General features: G+C 44.3%; 1 protein-coding gene across 2 annotated transcripts in view; it reads left to right on the top strand.

Moving 5' to 3' along the window:
* LOC137435216 (FACT complex subunit SPT16) overlaps nucleotides 1-20,238 on the top strand; it is a 109,580-nt gene that overhangs the window by 46,726 nt on the left and 42,616 nt on the right. For both annotated transcript variants that reach the window (XM_068128798.2, XM_068128797.2), the window contains exons 8-10: nucleotides 17,331-17,421; nucleotides 19,758-19,831; nucleotides 20,011-20,123. In XM_068128798.2, coding sequence (XP_067984899.2) covers nucleotides 17,331-17,421; nucleotides 19,758-19,831; nucleotides 20,011-20,123 — 278 coding nt within the window. The remainder of the gene's footprint in view (nucleotides 1-17,330; nucleotides 17,422-19,757; nucleotides 19,832-20,010; nucleotides 20,124-20,238) is intronic.

Raw genomic sequence — 20,238 nt, 5'->3', positions numbered from 1 at the left:
ATAAAAATATGGTCGCTACTTCGCGGATTTTCGTCTATCGCGGGGGGTTCTGGAACGTAACCCCCGCGATAAACGAGGGATCACTGTATTCATACCTACTTATGATGTGGAATCGATTAATAACCCCAGTAGAGTATTATAGCACAAAACCATGTAATCGGCATAACATTGAAAGGTAACTGACCTAACTCTTGCAAATCTATAATAACATTTGAATGAACTTTGACCAATAAGTATTTTTTAATGTACTTCAAATTGAATAAACTCCGGCAGATAAGAACAACAAGAAGATGTCATGCAGAGTATTTGCAAAATTCACCCCCCCCCCCCCCCCCAAAAAGGTTGCCATTGATCCATCAAATTGTCCATTTCATAAAGATTAAAATTGACGCTCTTGATCGAAGCTCGGGTCAATTGGATGAAAAGTGACGATTTTTCAGATGGAAATTGATGATTTTAGAAGTTTGACCTTGAGTTGACCGTTTGACCTTAAAATAGTTTCCCCAATTTCGTGACTCAATATACAAATGCTGTTAAATTTTCAAGTCAATCGGATGAAAAATGGCGATTTTAGAAATTTGACCTCCAGATGACCTTTGACCATTGACCTCAAAATCAATAATAGGCTTCTCAATTGTGCCGACCTCTGCAGCTTGGTAAAGTTTCATGACGATCGGTTTAGAATTGTGACCTGTAGGCAAGTGACAAACAGACAGACAAAATAACAAACGAAACCGACCAATATACTTGAAAAATCTTTGATTTTGCAGGTAATAAAACAGCACCTTAACTATGCCAATCCCTAACAATTTCTCTGTTATGCCACAACCAACCCAGCAAACTAGAAAATAAGATTGCCTTTACAACTGATTTCCACGAGCTCAAGATAAGCAAAACAGTTAGACAAATCAAATGGTCTACGACAGTGTTGACAGAGATTACACCACCCACTGCCGCTTCATTTGGTGGAAGTAGCTAATAGCATCACAGATTAGAGCTCTGCAAAAGCCCTCTTTATTTTGTCCAAGCAGGGAATTTAGAATGATACTAGTTCTTGTAGACCCACTAGACCATAGAATATTGTTTTTTCATGCACAATGTCTATATCATTTGTTGCTGGCCACTTAAAGGATGCTACACCACCCATTGTGGTCTGATGCAAGAATTTCATCTCCCAAAATTCATCGCGGACACTTGGCTTAAGGGTTCGGCCAATGTAGAAACGATCGATGTAATCAACAACCTAGTATGGCTCGGTTTCAATATTGACTTTGTGTGGGTTGTCTGCCATTAGTGGACTTAGGAGTACTGAATTGCAGTCCTCTGTTATTATAACCTGTTGAGGCTGAACGGACGACACTGATTCAAGGAATGGACTTTCAAGGGTGACGCAGCGAGCCTGTAGCACCACCAGGAGGAAATAGATTATTGACCCTCAACTGCATGATGGGCTCTGGTTTATGCTCAGTCCACAATTGCTCAAGTTCTCTTTGCATTTGCATTTTGCATCTTTGCATTTCAAATATCATTTTAGTCAAGTTTGGTCATAATCCCATCAGCAGACTGCCATTTCATTTGCAGACACATAGGTGACATTTACATTGGAACACGCCTCTTTAGCGACCTGTGCAAACTCCACAGCATTGCCTACAATAGCTTGGCCTTGGAGGATTCGCCTCCAGACTGCCCTTTTTACTATCCCGCCCACTTTGTCAACTGGACCTTTGCAATGCTCAGTGCCAAAGAATGACCCATCCACAATGTCCAAATCTTCAAGCATTTCATTGGCCAGTTCAGAAGACTCAGGTTTTATCAATTATTGAATTGGCATCCTGCACCATCAGAAAAAATAAGGGCAATACCTCTGGGTGCTCACCTCGTAGAATATTGTTGCGGATATGGGATTTGGCCTCCATCCATATCCGCTTGTAAATATTCCCCTATTTCCCCAATACTTCCCAACTATCCCCAATCCCCCATTCCCTAGTCCCATTTTCTGTAAACAACACTCTGTAGAACCGACCTTCCCCTTTTTCCCCCATTAAATGTCGTGCCCAGGTTCACCGCATCTCACGTAGACAACTATAGGACATCTTGCTAGTTATTCTTAGTCTATGTCAGTTAAGGACTCGTTTCCATTAATTCTGACTCTTCGTTGCACCAGAATGTGATTGTATGGCACCATTAGTAAGTTTAGGACCTCCCAATACCTCCCCGCATCTCTTCCTCATGGAACAACAACACCAACAACAACAACAGCGGCGCGGCGGCGGCGCGGGGAGTGCGCGTCCTCACTCCGGCTTGGTTAGCCGCCATTGAACATGTGCTCCGACGGGGTTACCACGCAGGGGCTCGCTGTCAGCTCCTCGTCAAGGGCGGAGCCCGGTAACCCCCCCGCACCCAATGGAGGCGGCGGACCGATTCCATCTGGGGCGGAGCTAACGAGCCGAGGGCGTGTCACTCCCCGCTGGACATGCGCAGGAAGACGGAGGTGACGTCAGATGCGCCTCAGCTTGGAGAAGAAAGGACGCCACCTCCTAGCGCTGAGAAATACCTCCCCGCCTCTCTGGACCGGACCGGGTCGATTCTGCCCCTGAGCCAAGGTGCACCTTGAGCTATCGACTGCCTGCCCTCCCCTGCCATCAATCCCCGTGTAAGTCAGTCTTGTCCCGTTTGTCTGTGGTCTGTCGGGAATAAGATAAGACTGTGTCTAAGTGCCCATCTTGCTGTGCTTTACCTCTTGCCGTGTAATCTAACCGTTCTGCATAACCAATATTATATCCTCCTCCGGAGGTCTTGAGAACTGTACCCCTTGTGTCGTTGCCTTAATCCCAGCCGTTGTGTCCTTTCCTTCATTGATTTAGCATAGCGCGATTCGGCCAACGTTCGAGTGTAATTGGGTAAACTGTGCGAACACGGCGGCCATTCCGCTCGGTCAAGCAACATCTAAGTCGTGTCCGTAACAACGTGTTACGTGTCCGTAACAACAGAAGACTCAGGTTTTATCAATTATTGAATTGGCATCCTGCACCATCAGAAAAAATAAGGGCAATACCTCTGGGTGCTCACCTCGTAGAATATATTGGTATACTACATGACTAAAGGTATTTTAAATGGCATCACGGTATTTTAAACCAATTTCATTGGTTGCTAGGAAGACAGTACAGCACGTGGAATCATACTAACGTAATCATGACACTTTAAACAAACCAAAAAAACAAAACTATTTTGAGGGGCAACCTCCCCCGTAGACCTCCTCGACCCCGATTTTTCTAATGCCGTGAACAAAATGTGGTGCATCATGGGTGATGAAGGTTGTGGTTAACTTTTATTGAAATTGTGCATGTAATTTCAGAGAAGAAAGTAAATACCTATTTTGAGGGGGGTTGGGGGGGGGGGGAGCAAACCTGGACCCACTTTGGTGCCCCCCCCTACCACCCCTTCCCATAGACACCTGTAGATCCTGATTTTCTTAATGCCATGAAAAAAAACTTTGGTATATCAGGGGTGATGAAGGTTGTGATCAAGTTTCATCAAAACCGTGTGTTCTATTATTGGGGGGGTCAAATGTGGACCCACTTTGACCCCCGGTTGACCCCCGTAAACCACAATTTTGTTTTTAATGCTGTGAGCAAACTTGAGTTCCAACATACCAAATATCATTTTAGTCAAGTTTGGTCATAATCCCATCAGCATTTTCGGAGAAAAATTGCAAGTGTTTACCGACGGACTGACTGATGGACAGACGACACACCATCCCATAAGCTCCCGGGAACTATGTTCCAGGTGAGCTAAAAATGTGCAAGGTCTTGATATTTCCCTCTCCATTAGTATTTTCCATGATTTTTCAGTTGAACATTGCCACAACATATTTATCATGACACAGTTCATCACTAATCGTCATGAAAGATCTACTGCTTTCTGCCATATTAAGGACAGCTGTGAAGAGTGTCACCCCATTTGACACCCAGTGTGCTGACGATCTCAATATGCTGCTTGATTTTAAAGTTCTCCGAAAAGTCCTCCTGCAGTATCGACTCATCTTCGGCCAGCTGTCCCTACAGAGCCTTCATTCCCCTCAGCTGGGTCTTAGCTACGTACACGTCCCTTCGCATGAATCCCATCTGCTTTATGACCTCCACTTTCGCTTCACTCATGGATAAAGTCACGGTCTTCTTTCGGAAGTCAATGCCTCCTTTCGGTATTGGTCATTCCATTTTAAGTATTCAATTGGGACTTCAGCATCACCTCCTGTGTTAAACAGATCATCATCAACAATAGCACAAAAATCTTTGCAGTCGCCACACTCCCCTGTATAAGAATTAATGTTCCAGCCACACACACTCGGTTCAATCAGTGGGCCGTTGACCTAAACAATGCTGATTAGATGCATCTCATTAACCAATGTAATAATAGAAAATGAGAATTACACAAAATTGTTAAACTTAAATTCACAAATTTAACACTATATTATTCACTCAAATAGAAAAGTTTTTGTGCACTTGTAAACCAGTATTTCTTTCCAGTTAGTCTGCTACTCTTCATCTTTTTAAAGTAGAAAATGTATAAAACCAAAGCAGAAAAGTTGGGAAAAACTTTGGAGAATATTTAAAAATAAAAAGTTTTGGGACACTTGTGTGAACAGCAGCATTTTGTTCATTCGGTATGCACTCTACATCTTATCATATGAAAATACACAATTTGGTGTCTATCTATCTGTCTGTCCACGATACATTCTGTTGTTATCCAATCTCAACCAAACTTGACTGGAGGATTAAGGGTCACACGGTGGAGGGAGTAGCGACTTCATTTCCCCCCTCCCCAAGGGGGATTTCCGTCTTGTATTGTTAAGGTGTATAAATTAAGGTGTATGTTACTCCATGTTAAGGTGTATAAATAACTTATTGTGCCATTTTTGCAAGGCTGCTATCCCCTCTTCCCAAGGGATTTTTCTTCCTTGGAAAAACGCCATGTTAAGTAAGGCTTATCGTGACATTTTTCCAAGGCCACTTCTAATAAAAAAAAGTAATAACAACAATAAGGATAATAGCATGTGTGACATGAAATATTGCCCCCGACACCCTTAAAGACGTATATTTAGTTATAGGGAATTTTAAAATATTATAAACCACAAACAAGTGCAATTACCTTTTTAAACAGTCACTACTGCTGTTTAACACAAAACTGAAAGAAACTTGGAAGAATGCCAACATCTTTGGGGGATTCTATTCATATGACGTCCACTGCAGACGAATAGACCCGAACCTAGATCTACTGTAATCTATATATGTAATGGCACAATACTCACTAACTTTTGTGTCTGCAGTATATTCATTCTTCTGGCTTGCAAAATAGTCGTGCCACAAAAGTATGCTTGTTATATGATATGTGAATATGTATAAAGATATAAAAGAAATATAAAAAAAAACTTTGATGTGTGTGTTGTGTGTTTTATTCACTATTTTATTGCGAAAATTAGCCAAAAATGGCATCCAAAAATGGGACATCAAGTGACAAGTATTTTTGAAAATTAAAAATAACAAATTGTTACGGACACGACTTATTAAGATGTTATGCTGGGCCGAGCGGAATGGCCGCCGTGTTCGCACAAGTTACCCGATTACACTCGAACGTTGGCCGAATCGCGCTATGCTAAATCAATGAAGGAAAAGGACACAACGGCTGGGATTAAGGCAACGACACAAGGGGTACGGTTCTCAAGACCTCCGGAGGAGGTTATAATATTGCGGAAGGTTAGATTACAACGACAAGAGAGACAGCATAGGAAGGTGGGCACTTAAACACGGTCTTATCTTAGCCCCCAAAGATGACAGATAAACGGGACAAGACTGACTCACACGGGGATTGATGGCAAGGAAGGCGGGTAGTCGATGGCTCAAGGTGCACTCTTGGCTCAGGGACAGAATCGACCCGGTCCGGTCCAGAGATGCGGGAGGTCTCTCTCAGCGCTGGAAGGTGACGTTCTTTCTCCAAGCTGGGGGCGCATCTGACGTCACGTCCGGTAGGCTGCGTATATCCGGCGGGGAGTGACACGCCCTCGGCTAGTTAGCTCCGCCCCAGATGGAATCAGTCCGCCCTTCTTATTGGGTGCGGGGGGGTTACCGGGCTCCGCCCTTGACGAGGAGCTGACAGTGAGCCCCTTCGTGGTAACCCCGTCGGAGCGCATGGTCAATGGCGGCTAACCAAGCCATGAGGACGCACACTCCCCGCACGCCGTTGTTGTAGTTGTTGTTGTTGTTGTTGTTTCATGAGGAAGATGGGAGGAGGTATGGGGAGGTCCTAAACTCACTACTGGTGCCATACAATCACATTCTGGTGCAACGAAGAGTCAGAATTAATGGAAACGAGTCCTTAACTGACATAGACTAAGAATAACTAGCAAGATGTCCGAAAGTTGTCTACGTGAGATGCGGTGGACCTGGGCACGACATTTAATGGGGGAAAAAGGGGAAGGTCGGTTCTACAGAGTGTTATTTACAGGCAATGGGACTAGGGAATGGGGGATTGGGGATAGTTGGGGAGTATTGGGGAAATAGGGGAATATTTACAAGCGGATATGGAGGCCAAATGCCATATCCGCAACATTGCACCCTTCTCTACCCTCGGGGCGTCCCGACCCGATAAATTTTTACCTATTTTAGTGTGGCACTCAGATGTAGTTCCCTCTACTATTAACTCTACCCTGAGTGCGACAGTTTTACAGATGTTCACAAATGAGTAAATATGTCCCCCTGCGACGTTGCACCCTTCTCCTCACAGAAACACACCCACAGGATAACCGAATCGCGGAAAGAATTCGCAAACTAAACATACAGCCGGTAGGGAGCATTAGTTACACAAGACTACGCTGATATTTACACTACGATCCAGGACCTGTTTTTGGAGGAACACATGCAGATGTTATGCATAGAGAGAGCACGCATGCCAGCATCGATACACCAACCCACGAGTGCTCTGTGGCCTTATGGTCTTTAATAATGTGCAGAGCACCCCATCCAAGCACCAAAAGCACCACCCCATCACACAGTCAGCACCATCCGGTGCAGTCACCATTGTTCATTAAAATAAAAACAACAACCCCTAACCCTGCAGGTGTCTCTTGCTCTTCGTGTGGTGCACTTGGCCTTCTTACTTCTTTCAAAATAAAGAAAGGCGCCAACCGCGTCCATTTCTGTATTGTGGCCTTCAGGGGGCCAACTAAAAGTGGTTCACCTGTATGGCATAGGTGCCACGTTGACCCATAGGTCCATCCACGGGTGGTGCTTGGCCGCAAAAGAACTGCGGTCCATTGTGGGTGGCCACCAAAATTGCGGTCCATATGGTGTATCGATCCAGGCAGCAAGCAGCGAAAGTGCAGGCCCACAACTGCGGAGCCAGCACCTCTCTCTCCTCTCTCTCTGCCCCAAAGCCAGATCCTCGGAGGTGGAAGACAAAAGAAGCAGACAAGTGAGCAAGGTGGTAAGGGCGCAAAAGTGCACGCAATGTAAGGTAATGCACACTGGGGGCACATGGGAACCAGGTGAGACAGGTACGTTCCTACCGTACGCCCCCCCCCCCCCACCAGGTAACCTACATGGCCCCTCCCTTACCCCTTACTGTATCCACAAAACACAACACTACCCATAAACATCTACTTTACAAATCAACAAACGTCCCTACTGTCTTCCCCGTTCCTCCCATAAACCAAATTCGTCTTCTCTCCCTCCTAACCAATCAAATTTGCCATTTTCAACTCTCATCAAAATTTGCCATCTCCAACTCAACATCATAATTTGCTATCACCAATTCATCATCAGTCCCTCCTAGGGAGGGAGAGATGGAATCACCCCAATGTCTCATCCACGTCGTGATGCGTCTCACAAATCCAACAGCAATCCTTACTTCCTGCAACACAAAACAAAGAAAACACAGGTGTGGAGTCATCATCATCACCACAGGTAAGTGGCTGCGTATGGTGCGACAGGTTCATCAATCCTAACTATTTCCTAAGTGACTTTAACAACTTTACACTACCCGGGGTCTTTCCCTGCCAATCCATTGGCCAACTTACACTATGGGTTCTAAAAACCAATTCCCATTGACCAACTGTGGTGCTTTTCAATTTGGGGTCTCACTCCCCCGATTCATCTCCCGGTGCCCTCGCACAATTTCTGGGCTGTGGCGTGTACCTCTCCCAGCGGGTCTATCCACCTGCACACCTCCACCACTGCAGTTGCCTCCGAGCTTACCTGCTCCTTACCCTAACCTAACTACCTGGGGAAGGCCCTCTGGCGCTCTCCCAACTCGGTGCCCTCTCTGGCACTGGGCTACCCGGGTCCGTCCTCCGGATCCTCGGGCCCCATCCACAACTCTACCGGCTCCCAGAGCCCACCTGCGGCCTCACCTGGCCGACATCCTCACAGTGGTGGAGTGCCCAACCAACTACACACACTAACAGGCTACACGCCCAGCCATTTCCACAACACTAATGCACCCATCCACAATACCATTCTGCAACCGCACCACAAATGCCAATATCCAACCACAATTTACCTATACCCTCTACCTAACACTTACACTACCCGCCCCGGGTACTCGTGAAAGGGGTCCACTCTTCCCCCATCCACACCTTCGCACCATGCACACCACTCCATACCACTTACTCCAACTCTCTCCACACACCTGTACCTGCACACCTGTGCTCTCACACCTGGTGCCACCTGCACCCTTCTCTCCCCAAGCGCATTCGCGCTGTTCCACAACACTCACTACTCCACACACTGCTCCACACACCTGTTCAGTTGCACACCTGTGCAATCACACCTGTTCCATCCTCACACAGCATCATCTCATCTAACTACTCCCTTCTGAAACTTGCGCTTCCCAGTCGTCCCTTTAAACTATTGCGCTCCCACGTCATTATCATCCACACGAATCTACCTGCGTCCCCACTACAGGTATCAGTCACTAACTAAACCTTAACGTTACCTACTGTCATCTTCTAGGGCCCTATCAATATAACCTAACCCACCCGGGCTAGTTTTCACTGCCATACACCCCATAAACTATAGCTCCTTTGCCCCACCTTTTGTGAGGGATGACAGAGTTGCCATCCTACCACATCGGGCATCTCCCACTACCAATTTTGCACATCAAATTTCAACAAATCAAAATTTTGCCAATCACTGCCCATCATCTGCCAATCATTACTGCCAATCCTTTGCCAATCATCAAATTTTGTTTTTCTCTAATTTTGGGTCCAAAACACTAACCTCATCACCCAGTCTACTCACTAGTGCCTCTCGGTGCGCCAATTCCTGTCCAAAGCCCGGCTTCGTAAAGCCAAGCCATGAATGCGGGTTGTTCTGTGCCAGCGGCTGGATGCGTCCGGCACTCGGTGCAGGGACGGGGGCTTACCCGGGCCGAGATCCCACGCACCATCTCGGCGTGGAGCCATCCAATGTCCCGATCTCGACCTGCCGGACTGCCTCAACAAAAAGTGGTCGCCATGACGACCCTTTCTATCGGGCTGCCCGCTCCGCCTAGTGGAGCACGGACGCGGCCGTTCAAAGCGAGGCCCAGCACGCACCGAGGGCCCGATTCGGCTAAAAGTCGCTCTAACCTCTAACCCGTGTAACGTCGATGCTTCACCTGGACGCTTACACCCCGCAGCCCGTTCCTTGCTCACACATCCAGCCGTTTCCATGCTCCTCGTACCTTTCCTTACACACCCAGGTACCCTCATTCCACTCACAGCCTTGGTCACACACCTGACCACCGAACACTTTGGCACACATTCGTTGGTCGCACACCTCACCAACACACCTCTTCGCGCCCCCTCCTCGGTCACCTCCTCTGTGACAATCACAGGTGTGCTCTCATTCGCACACCCAACCACGTGCCTCACTACCAATTCCAGCGTGCATTCCCACTCACGCTCTACCATTCCAGGTGTGCATCCTTTCTCACCTGTCACAACCAACTCACGCTCCTTGTCACTCTCACTACTCTCACCTCCATTCTTGACAGCGCACTCACCCTTACTCTCGACAGCGCACTCTTTCCCCATGCACCTGTCCGTCACACACCTTTCTCGCGCACACTCTCCCGTTACACCCTCTGTAACACTCACCACAGGTGTGCATTCTTCCTTGCCTTTGACAGCGCACTCTTTCCTCATGCACCCGTCCGTCACACACCTTTCTCGCGCACACTCTTGTGCACACTCTCCCGTCACACCCTCTGTAACACTTACCACACCGCGCTTCCATGTGCTCCCTCGCACACGCGCTACGACCAACTCACTCCTGCCAGCACCCTCACTCCTTGGCACGCACTTTTTCCTCACACACCCCAGAGTCGGACTTTCTCGCACACCTCCTCTTTCGCACACCAGACCTGTCGCACACTTCACCAACGGCCTCTCACGAACACCCGGGTCTATCTCGACCCCCAAGCTTATTAAATCCCCTGGCGCATCATACGCACGACCATATTGGTCACCACTTACACCAGGTCCTCTTCCTCTTCGCTTCTCCTCCATCACCTGCGAATCCCTCATCCGGTTAATGAGCACATCATCACGATCCAAACACAGACTTTGGACCAATTCTTTTATCTCCTCTTTTATCTCTTTCTTATCCCCTCTCCGTCGCTTCTTAATTTCGCTCATCCCTTCTTCCACTTCTTCTAGTTTCTGCTTCACCTCTTTTATTCCCCGGTACGTCTCCTCAAGCTCGTCCTCCAAGGCTACCTTGACCGTTTCCATGTGCGTCTTCATCTGCCGGTCCTTCGTCTCCATTACCTCTATCACCTCGTCCAACCTCGTTGTCAATCCCTCACATACCATCTGACATTCCCTCTTCGTCGCTACCAAGTCATTTTTTAGGTCATTTTGTGTCGCTTTTAACCCTCCTATTACCGCAGTGTTCCTTTGTACCTGCTCCACTAACTCCGTCTGTCCCACCGTCAGCTGCTCCACCTCCTGCGTCAGGTCCTCTATGCCCCCTTGTAACTTTACAGTCCCCTTTCTCACCTCCTTCTCCATGTGCTCCTTACAGTGCCTCACCTCCTCGCGCACTCCTCCGACATCCTCACTCACACCTCTTCTGATCTCCTCTCCCATCACTTGCATCTCCTGCCCAGATGCCACCCTCATCTGCTCCATTTCCTCCCTGTGAGCATCCAGTTTGGTTTCTACCCCCATTCTGACCCCCTCTATCTGCTGCCCCATTTGTTTAACTTCCCTTTCCGCTTGGTCCCTCATGTCCCTCAATTTGCCTTCCATCCTGTTTTCTAACCCCTCCAACCCCTTTTGCATCCCTTCCATTTGATTCTCTTGAGCGGCCATTCTGTTTTCTACCCCCTTTAACCCACTTCTCACCTCTTTTATCCCGTTGTCTAACCCCTCAAAATTATTGTCTAACTTCCCAAATTTCTTGTCTAACTCCTCAAAATTATTGTCTAACTTCCCAAATTTCTTGTCTAATCCCTTAAAATTATTGTCTAACCCCTCACCGGTACCCCTCGCTTCGTCCCTCATTACCCCCATTTGGTTTCCCATTACCCCCATTTGGTTTCCCATTACCCCCATTTGCTCACTCTGAGCCCTCGCTTCGTCCCTTATTACCCCTATTTGGCCCTCCAATCGCTCACCCAATCGCTTACTATCAGCCCTCATTTGCTCACTATTCTGGGCCATAAGGGCCTTCATTTGTATTAAAAACAAGTTCAAATCCACCGGTGGCGCCACTACGGTCGCGGGCGTGGACGCCGTGGCCACCTCGTGCACGACAATGCTATTTTGCGACCCTGCCGCCCTCACTGCTTCGCTCTCCTCCTGTCCCTCATGTCCCTCAATTTGGTCCTGGATCGACCCTGCCTCACTCTCCTCTACCGGAACCCAGCCGACTTGGTCTGCCATAGCGCGACTTTCAAAATTCGGGTTTTTATTTTCGTAAAACAAAATCAAATTTCGCCGTTATAATTTCGAGCGCGGGAAACGCGCTCCGGATCGAATTCTACCTCCCAACACCAATTGTTACCCTAGTGGTACAATTGGTGTTCCAAAATTTGGGCCTAACAAATTTAGTCCCAGGTCCGAATTCCACTCCTCGACACCAATTGTTACGGACACGACTTATTAAGATGTTATGCTGGGCCGAGCGGAATGGCCGCCGTGTTCGCACAAGTTACCCGATTACACTCGAACGTTGGCCGAATCGCGCTATGCTAAATCAATGAAGGAAAAGGACACAACGGCTGGGATTAAGGCAACGACACAAGGGGTACGGTTCTCAAGACCTCCGGAGGAGGTTATAATATTGCGGAAGGTTAGATTACAACGACAAGAGAGACAGCATAGGAAGGTGGGCACTTAAACACGGTCTTATCTTAGCCCCGACAGACGACAGATAAACGGGACAAGACTGACTCACACGGGGATTGATGGCAAGGAAGGCGGGTAGTCGATGGCTCAAGGTGCACTCTTGGCTCAGGGACAGAATCGACCCGGTCCGGTCCAGAGATGCGGGAGGTCTCTCTCAGCGCTGGAAGGTGACGTTCTTTCTCCAAGCTGGGGGCGCATCTGACGTCACGTCCGGTAGGCTGCGTATATCCGGCGGGGAGTGACACGCCCTCGGCTAGTTAGCTCCGCCCCAGATGGAATCAGTCCGCCCTTCTTATTGGGTGCGGGGGGGTTACCGGGCTCCGCCCTTGACGAGGAGCTGACAGTGAGCCCCTTCGTGGTAACCCCGTCGGAGCGCATGGTCAATGGCGGCTAACCAAGCCGGTGTGAGGACGCACACTCCCCGCACGCCGTTGTTGTAGTTGTTGTTGTTGTTGTTGTTTCATGAGGAAGATGGGAGGAGGTATGGGGAGGTCCTAAACTCACTACTGGTGCCATACAATCACATTCTGGTGCAACGAAGAGTCAGAATTAATGGAAACGAGTCCTTAACTGACATAGACTAAGAATAACTAGCAAGATGTCCGAAAGTTGTCTACGTGAGATGCGGTGGACCTGGGCACGACATTTAATGGGGGAAAAAGGGGAAGGTCGGTTCTACAGAGTGTTATTTACAGGCAATGGGACTAGGGAATGGGCGATTGGGGATAGTTGGGGAGTATTGGGGAAATAGGGGAATATTTACAAGCGGATATGGAGGCCAAATGCCATATCCGCAACAATATTTACAGGACATTTTCTTTGTTTACATTTTGACACCAGTTTGGTTGTGGATGAAAGAAATATATCCACAAACAATCACTTCCGGAAAGGTGGTTACCTAATCAATAAATCGATCCGACTGTTACCGGGAACGTAATTTACCTTCGTGTCCACTGGACTTTCACATTTTGGTTGATCAATTATAACAATTCCTAACTATCTGTAGAATACCGACTACGTGAGAAACACTTCTTCCATTGAATACTTTTCCTCAGTATTCACACAGGTTCTGAAACCCTGACCTTGGGGATGCAAATTAAAAACTTTCGCCGAGGATAATTTCCGGATCCACTTTGTAACGTACGTAGAACCCCCGTAGGCTTTTAAACCGTGAAAGCAAAAGACGGGTTTCCAAGACTGGTGAGTGGGGGAATGCCTATCACTCATCATCCAATCAGACATATGCCTGAAGCAGCCGCCAATTCCGAATGAACGCTGAAATATGAAACACAGTGTCCAATTTAGCATATTTACGTTTATTTTTTTATTTTTTTTAAAGTTTAGCATTTTTAGACGTCGTTTTTCTACGTACGTGACATAGGTCATGAACAGCGACGTTCACTGCAAATAATGTTCCCAGTCCGTTGTTACGTGCGTAGATTCTGGTAACTATTTGTGCGTAGATGAGCAATTATAGATAACAGTTTCACTATTTGTAATAATAATATGCTTATAAGGATCAGCGTCTCGTTTTAGAAATACATACAACGTAATGAATAAATCGATCAAATAGCATGAGCCTTTTTTCTGCTACCGTGTCAACATAAGTTACACGGACACGCACATCTGACGAGTATTTGTAACGTACGTAGTATTATTCGATGTCTGCATAGTACTTCCGTAAATTGGAGTCCTTATTCTAACAAATTATCACTAAGATATTTACAGTTCTTATGTTCTGAATTTACGATAGTGAATATGATTTGTAGGCGGCGTAACAGTTCAAACTATGATTTAATGCTACGTAAGTAACTTTGGACATCGTCCGTCGGCTTGATCTTGCTTTCGTTGTTACATAGTAGCCTCGTCGTGGGTTGTTCAGATCGTTGTTTGGTGTGGGCTTACGTTGTTATTTATTACTTGAAATATAAATTTACGTACAGAAATCCAATTCAGACATTGTTAGTTGATTTGGACGTCGGAAAAAAAATGATTTTTAACTCTCGTGTATTACGTAAGTTAAGACAGGACAACACATTAGTTTGAACACTTCCGGGAGTGAATTTATTTTATTTTCATATTCATTTGCGACAATGCATTTTGGTCTCAATTAGCTCAAAATTAGCTCAAATTAGCAAAACAAATGAGAGGTGAATGTTAATGCCAGTCATGTACTTTTGTAGGATGAAGTTCACATTTACATGCACAGCAAATGAAGAGCTTAGAAAGGAAAACAGAAAGGGGAAAATGTTACAGTGGAAACGAGCATTGTTGACATTTTTGTTAGATGATTAATTTCAACTGTTACTGCTAGAGAAGTGAATGTGCTGCAAACTTGTTCTCTTTATTATTGAGACCATGCATTGTCTCCAAGTAAACTCAACACTGGTAGAAGTGTTTTTGTGCAGCTGAAAAATGAGAAGAAATCAGTTTGTCACCACTGCATTGTGCATACATGAGATGTTTTTCTGGGGCAGGGGGATGTGAGTGAGGGAAGAGGGTTAACTAGCAAAACATGCAATTCTCAATTTATCCCATACCATCTTTTAGATTTTATGCAAGGAATACATTGTGATTTTTATAACAGGAGCAATTGCTGTGTATGTTTTATGGTTGGTGCAGTATTCTGCAGTAAAGAGCAGGAATTAAAATACCTACACAATAAAAGAAAACTTAAATTTATACATTATATTCCAGCTTAAGAAAATTTCCTGGGTTCTTTGTATACCATGTTCACTTTGATTAATCATAACCATAAGTTATCATGCGACACAACCCCCTCTGGAACCCCCCCCCCCCCACCCCCCCCCCCCCCCAAAAACAAAACAAAACAACACCGAAACTGTACCTCAGTTTGAAAAAAAAAGACGATGTACAGCACATCTCGTGCTTGAAACTTTCATGTAAAAAGGTTGACATGTTCAATAAACTGTTGTTTGCTTGAACTGATGACTTTTGGTGTCCACTGTCATTATTGTAACTTACGAAAACTAAGTGTTAAAATGTCTAGATGGTTTGCAAAATAAAATTGGTGTTAATGAGCTCAGTTACATTTGTCTGTGTGTGTGTGTGGTTGACATATTTGTAAATAACAACGGGTGCTTTGAAAGTGCAGCAATGTAGTTTAACAGAAACATTTGATACACCATACTACGTAAGTTACGTAATGACTTCCTATCAGGTGTCCACTTTGTATATTTGTGATAAAATTAAGCAGTCCTGAAACCTGAAATCCTGAATCCGGAAAACCAGCAACCTTTTGGTCATCAAGCTGCCCAATAGGAAAGTTTAAGTAACAGGAATATCGGCGTCATCATTGGAAGATGCAAATTTGAGATTTTTGTCTGATCTACATGTAATACCCCATAATGTGAAAGTCAAATGTCCAAGGTAATTTCACAATAATTAAAAATGAAATACAAAAATATCTAATTTACACAAGTATTCAACCCCCTGTGTCAGTACTTCCTGGAAACGCCTTAGGCAGTGATTACAGTTTCGAGCCTTCTTGAGTATATTTGTATCAGCTTTGCACATCTGGATTTGGGGAGTTTCTCCCATTCTTTCTTTTGCAAATTTGCCCGAGCTCTGTCAAGTTGGATCGGGAGTGTCGGTGAACAGCAATCTTCAAGTCTTTCCATCGATTCTCAATGGGATTAAAGTCTGGGCTTTTTCTGGGCCACTCAAGGGCTTTTATGTTCTTGTTCTGAAGCCATTCCAGTGTTGCTTTGGCTGTATGCTTGGGGTCATTGTCCTGTTGGAACGTAAATCTTCACCGTAGTCTAAGGTCTTTTGCACTCTGAAGCAGGTTCTTCTCAAGGATTTGCCTGTATTTGGCCCCATTCATTATTCCCTCGATCCTTCCAAGTTTCCCAGTTCCTGCCACTGAAAAGCATGATGCTGCCACCAACATGCTTCACAGTCGGGATAGTGTTAGATGTGTGATGAGCTGTGTTCGGTTTCCGTCCAGATGTAGCGCTTTGCATTCAGGCGAGAGTTCAATTTTCATCTCGTCAGACGACATAATCATTTGCCTCATACTTCGAGTCTTTCATGTGCCTTTTTTTCAGGAGTGGCTTCCTTCTGGCCACTCTCACATAAAGCCTAGATTTGTGAATGGCTGCATTGACTGTTGTCCTTCCAGCCGGTTCTCCCATCTCGACCAAGGAACTCTGTAGTTCTGTCAGAGTGGTCATTGGGTTCTTGGCCACCTCCCTGACCAAAGTCCGTATTGCCCGGTTGTTTACTTTGGTCGGACTGCCAGCTCTCGGAAGACAGGGTAGTTCCATATTCTTTCCATTTCCTAATGATGGAGCTTACTGTGCTTTCTTTCTGATGGAGAAACTTTCAACACTCTAGAAATTGTTTTATACCCTTTCCCAGGTCTATGCCTCCTCACAATTCTATTTTGGAGTTCTACAGACAGTGCCATGGACTTCATGGTAAAGTTTCTGCTCTGACATGCACTGATAACTGTAGGACCTTATATAGGAAGGTGTGTTTCTTTCTAAATCATGTCCAATCAATTGAATTGGCCACAGGTGGACTCCAATAAAGTTGCAGAGACATCTCACAGATGATCAAAGGAAATTTAATGCACCTGAGCTCAATTTGGAGTGTCATACTAATTGCCTCGTCAATTCAGCCTTTCATTTTTAATTGATTTGTAAAACTTTAAAAAAAAAATCCCACTTTGATACTATGTGGTGTTATGTGTAGATCAATGACAAAAATCTAAATTTAATCTATTTTAAATTCAGGGTGTAACAACAAAATGTGAAAAACTTGAGGGTTGTGAATACTTTCTGAAGGCACTGTGTATAGGGTTTGCACTCTGAATTAGTGAAAAATCGTGTTTTTTTCTGATTTAAATGTCTTTTTTTGTATTTGCATGAAGAGTTTAAACCTAATTTGTTATTCCTTTTTTTTACTTTAATTTTAGGGAAAAAACTTTGTGACATTCACCAAGCTACAATGTCATTTGTCACAAAGACTCGAGGCGATCTTATGGATTTATTTTCAAAAAACCTTGGGTAAGTCCATATTGTTTTTCTATCTTCAGAATGCTTACAAAAAATTCTCATGAGATTTTTACAAGGAAAATGTGAATTTATGTACTCTGAAACACCAGTTTATTTTCTTGAGTTCCTGAATTTTATTTTATTCCCTCATGTCCTGCTAATTGAAAAGATAAAATGCAATGCCTGTGGTTGATGTCCTTCTGGCAAAACTTGGCTTATTGGTGAAAAGGGTTGTTTTTTTTTTGTTGTTTTTTTTATGTGGAATGTTAATAAAGTCAGTTTGTCACATTACCAAATAGCCACTGAGCCAATAATTTGAAAAGTATGAATGCAAGTTGTGTCTAATTACTCCATCCTTGCAGATGTACAAGTTGTCAATATAAATATTTTCGTAATTTAAAATGGAAAATAAATCAGATGCAGGTTTAAAATAAATCAGATGTCGGTTTAACTTTAAAATAAATCAGATGTAGGTTTGTCGTGCTCTGTTGATCGTGTTATGGATGAATTAACTCTTTTATGAACTGGCTGGCCAGGCCTGACATTTGAAGGAGGCAGGAATTTGGAATTTGGTCAGGGTGCTGGCGATAACTGGGATTCAATTACGAATTTGACCAGCTGGTTGCATCATCACTGAGGTGCAGCTGAAACGTTGATAGTGCATTTGCACATGTGAGAAGAAATTTGTAATTTGTTCAGGATGTTGGAGATGACTCACATCCTCCTTTGTGAAAGACGCCGTGTATTTTTTTTTTTTTACATTCAACTACGAATGCTCACAGAGGGGATGCTCAGTTTAACGTCTATCGAAGAAACGTTGCACACGTCGATGCCTCTCGCTGCCTGCGAAACGCCAAGATGACATTTTAAATAGGTTGGTTGAAATTCAAATCCAGGCTTAATGGCTTGTAGGCGAGTGCACATACCTCTGAGCTATCCTGCCAGTCCTCACCCATAGTTATCAACGACTATCCATTGGAATTATTCTTATTCACAACTTTGCTTTGAAGTTGTTTTTTTTTCTTCTTGGCCAGATAATTTGGAAAAGCGCCTCAGTTTATTTAATTGTACCCTAACTGGCTGCTAACATTCTTAGAAACAAAAAATTATTGACCATGTTTCTATTGATAAAAATGTATTTCTGCCCACCACATAAGAACACCCAAGATTAATAATCTCTACTTGTCACAAAATAGTGGAACATATTTGGTCCAACTTTTGCTTGCTTTGATATTTTTTGCAAAAATACATGACTATTGACTATCCATATCTATGAATATAAAATACAGTTTAAACAAGTGTATCCAAATGGTCACATTTCTAGCATTGTTTCTTTCCCCAAATGTTAAGAATGCAAAATAGCAACCAGTTAAGGGACAATTAAATCAACTGTGTTGCCTTCACTTTCCCACCCCAAAATAAGATGCGTCTATTTTGGTTTTCAATTTTGTTATTCTGTCCAAAACCGTGATACAACAGGAACCGAGATAAAATTATTTGCATGCTTTTAAATAATTTATCTTGTAAATGAAGTCTAGAAATGATTTTTTCCCCCATATTTCCCATGTGGAAATCTTGGCTCACGGAGGATTGAAATGATGAGGGAAGCAGGTTCACAGACATTAAACATAGGAACATTAAATAGGAACATTGAATAGGAACATTAGGAACATCCTTAAATAGGAACATTGAAGAAAGACATTACTTTAACTATCACCATGCTTTATGAGAAAAGGGGGGGGGGGGGCATTGGAATTGGTTCCATCTGTGTCTGTCTGTGCATCACACTATCTCCTCCTGTCTGTGCATCACGCTATCTCCTCCTAGGCGGTTGGGCAAAAATTCACCAAACTTGGTAGTTCTGATCACCACACGCCATGAAGGTGCAAGAACAGTAACATTTTCCACCTGCCTCCTGGGGTCCATTCAAAGGGTCAAATACCAAAAAATGCATCTACAGGCAAAATTAAAAACATTTTAATGCAGCTTTTTATATGCAATCAACATTTGGGGACGCATGAAATATGTAACGATCTTTTTTATTTGACTCCCAGTTCATGTCCAAAGGGGTGACGACTTAGTTTTACAGGGGTCAAAACGGGGAATTTTAAAACTCTTAATTTCATATTGGTTCATTTCTGGTGGAACCTTTTGCGATCTTTCAACCTTGCTTTAGGTGGGAAGAGTGGGGATTTGCAATGGCATTTTAGCTTAGTATGGAAAATATGGGAAAATTAATTTGTTTGACTAATCTATCTGCTTTCCCTGTTATATTTTTGTTCTGAAGTCTGTAAATGCTTTATTGACTTGTTCCCTAACTGCATGTGAAAATTCCATTTCTTTTTCAGATTTGCAATGGGAATCGAGTTTCGGGAGAGCTCCTTGATCATCAACAGCAAAAATCAAAATGTAGTGAAGAAGAGTAAGTCCTGAATAAGCTGCAGATCAAAGTTAAACTTTTAAACTGCATCCAAGTCTTTACTCCTTTTTGTTGAATTCTAATGAATTAGTCTTTCTGATACTGGGACCTACATAAATAAGCTGATTTTGATGGTATTTCGGTTATTTTATTGTTTTACTTTTGTTTTGTTCATTCTGCAGATATGGTATTCAACTTGAACATTGGCCTCAGTAATGTTCCCAATAAAGCATCCCAGTCAAATCAAGACAAGGCTTACTCGATATTTATTGGTGATACAGTTCAAGTGAACGAGGTACAAAGCAGTTACTAATCATCTCTTGCAACGATTGCCAATATATTTGATGAAGTAATTGCTGGGACAAGAATATTCTTATCAACTGCATTGGGCTCTTTAGGCACATCCATTT

Source organism: Myxine glutinosa, chromosome 9 (genome assembly GCF_964187855.1).
Source record: "Myxine glutinosa chromosome 9, kmMyxGlut1.1, whole genome shotgun sequence".
Taxonomy (NCBI): domain Eukaryota; kingdom Metazoa; phylum Chordata; class Myxini; order Myxiniformes; family Myxinidae; genus Myxine; species Myxine glutinosa.
This window is presented reverse-complemented; position numbering and strand designations above follow the sequence as displayed.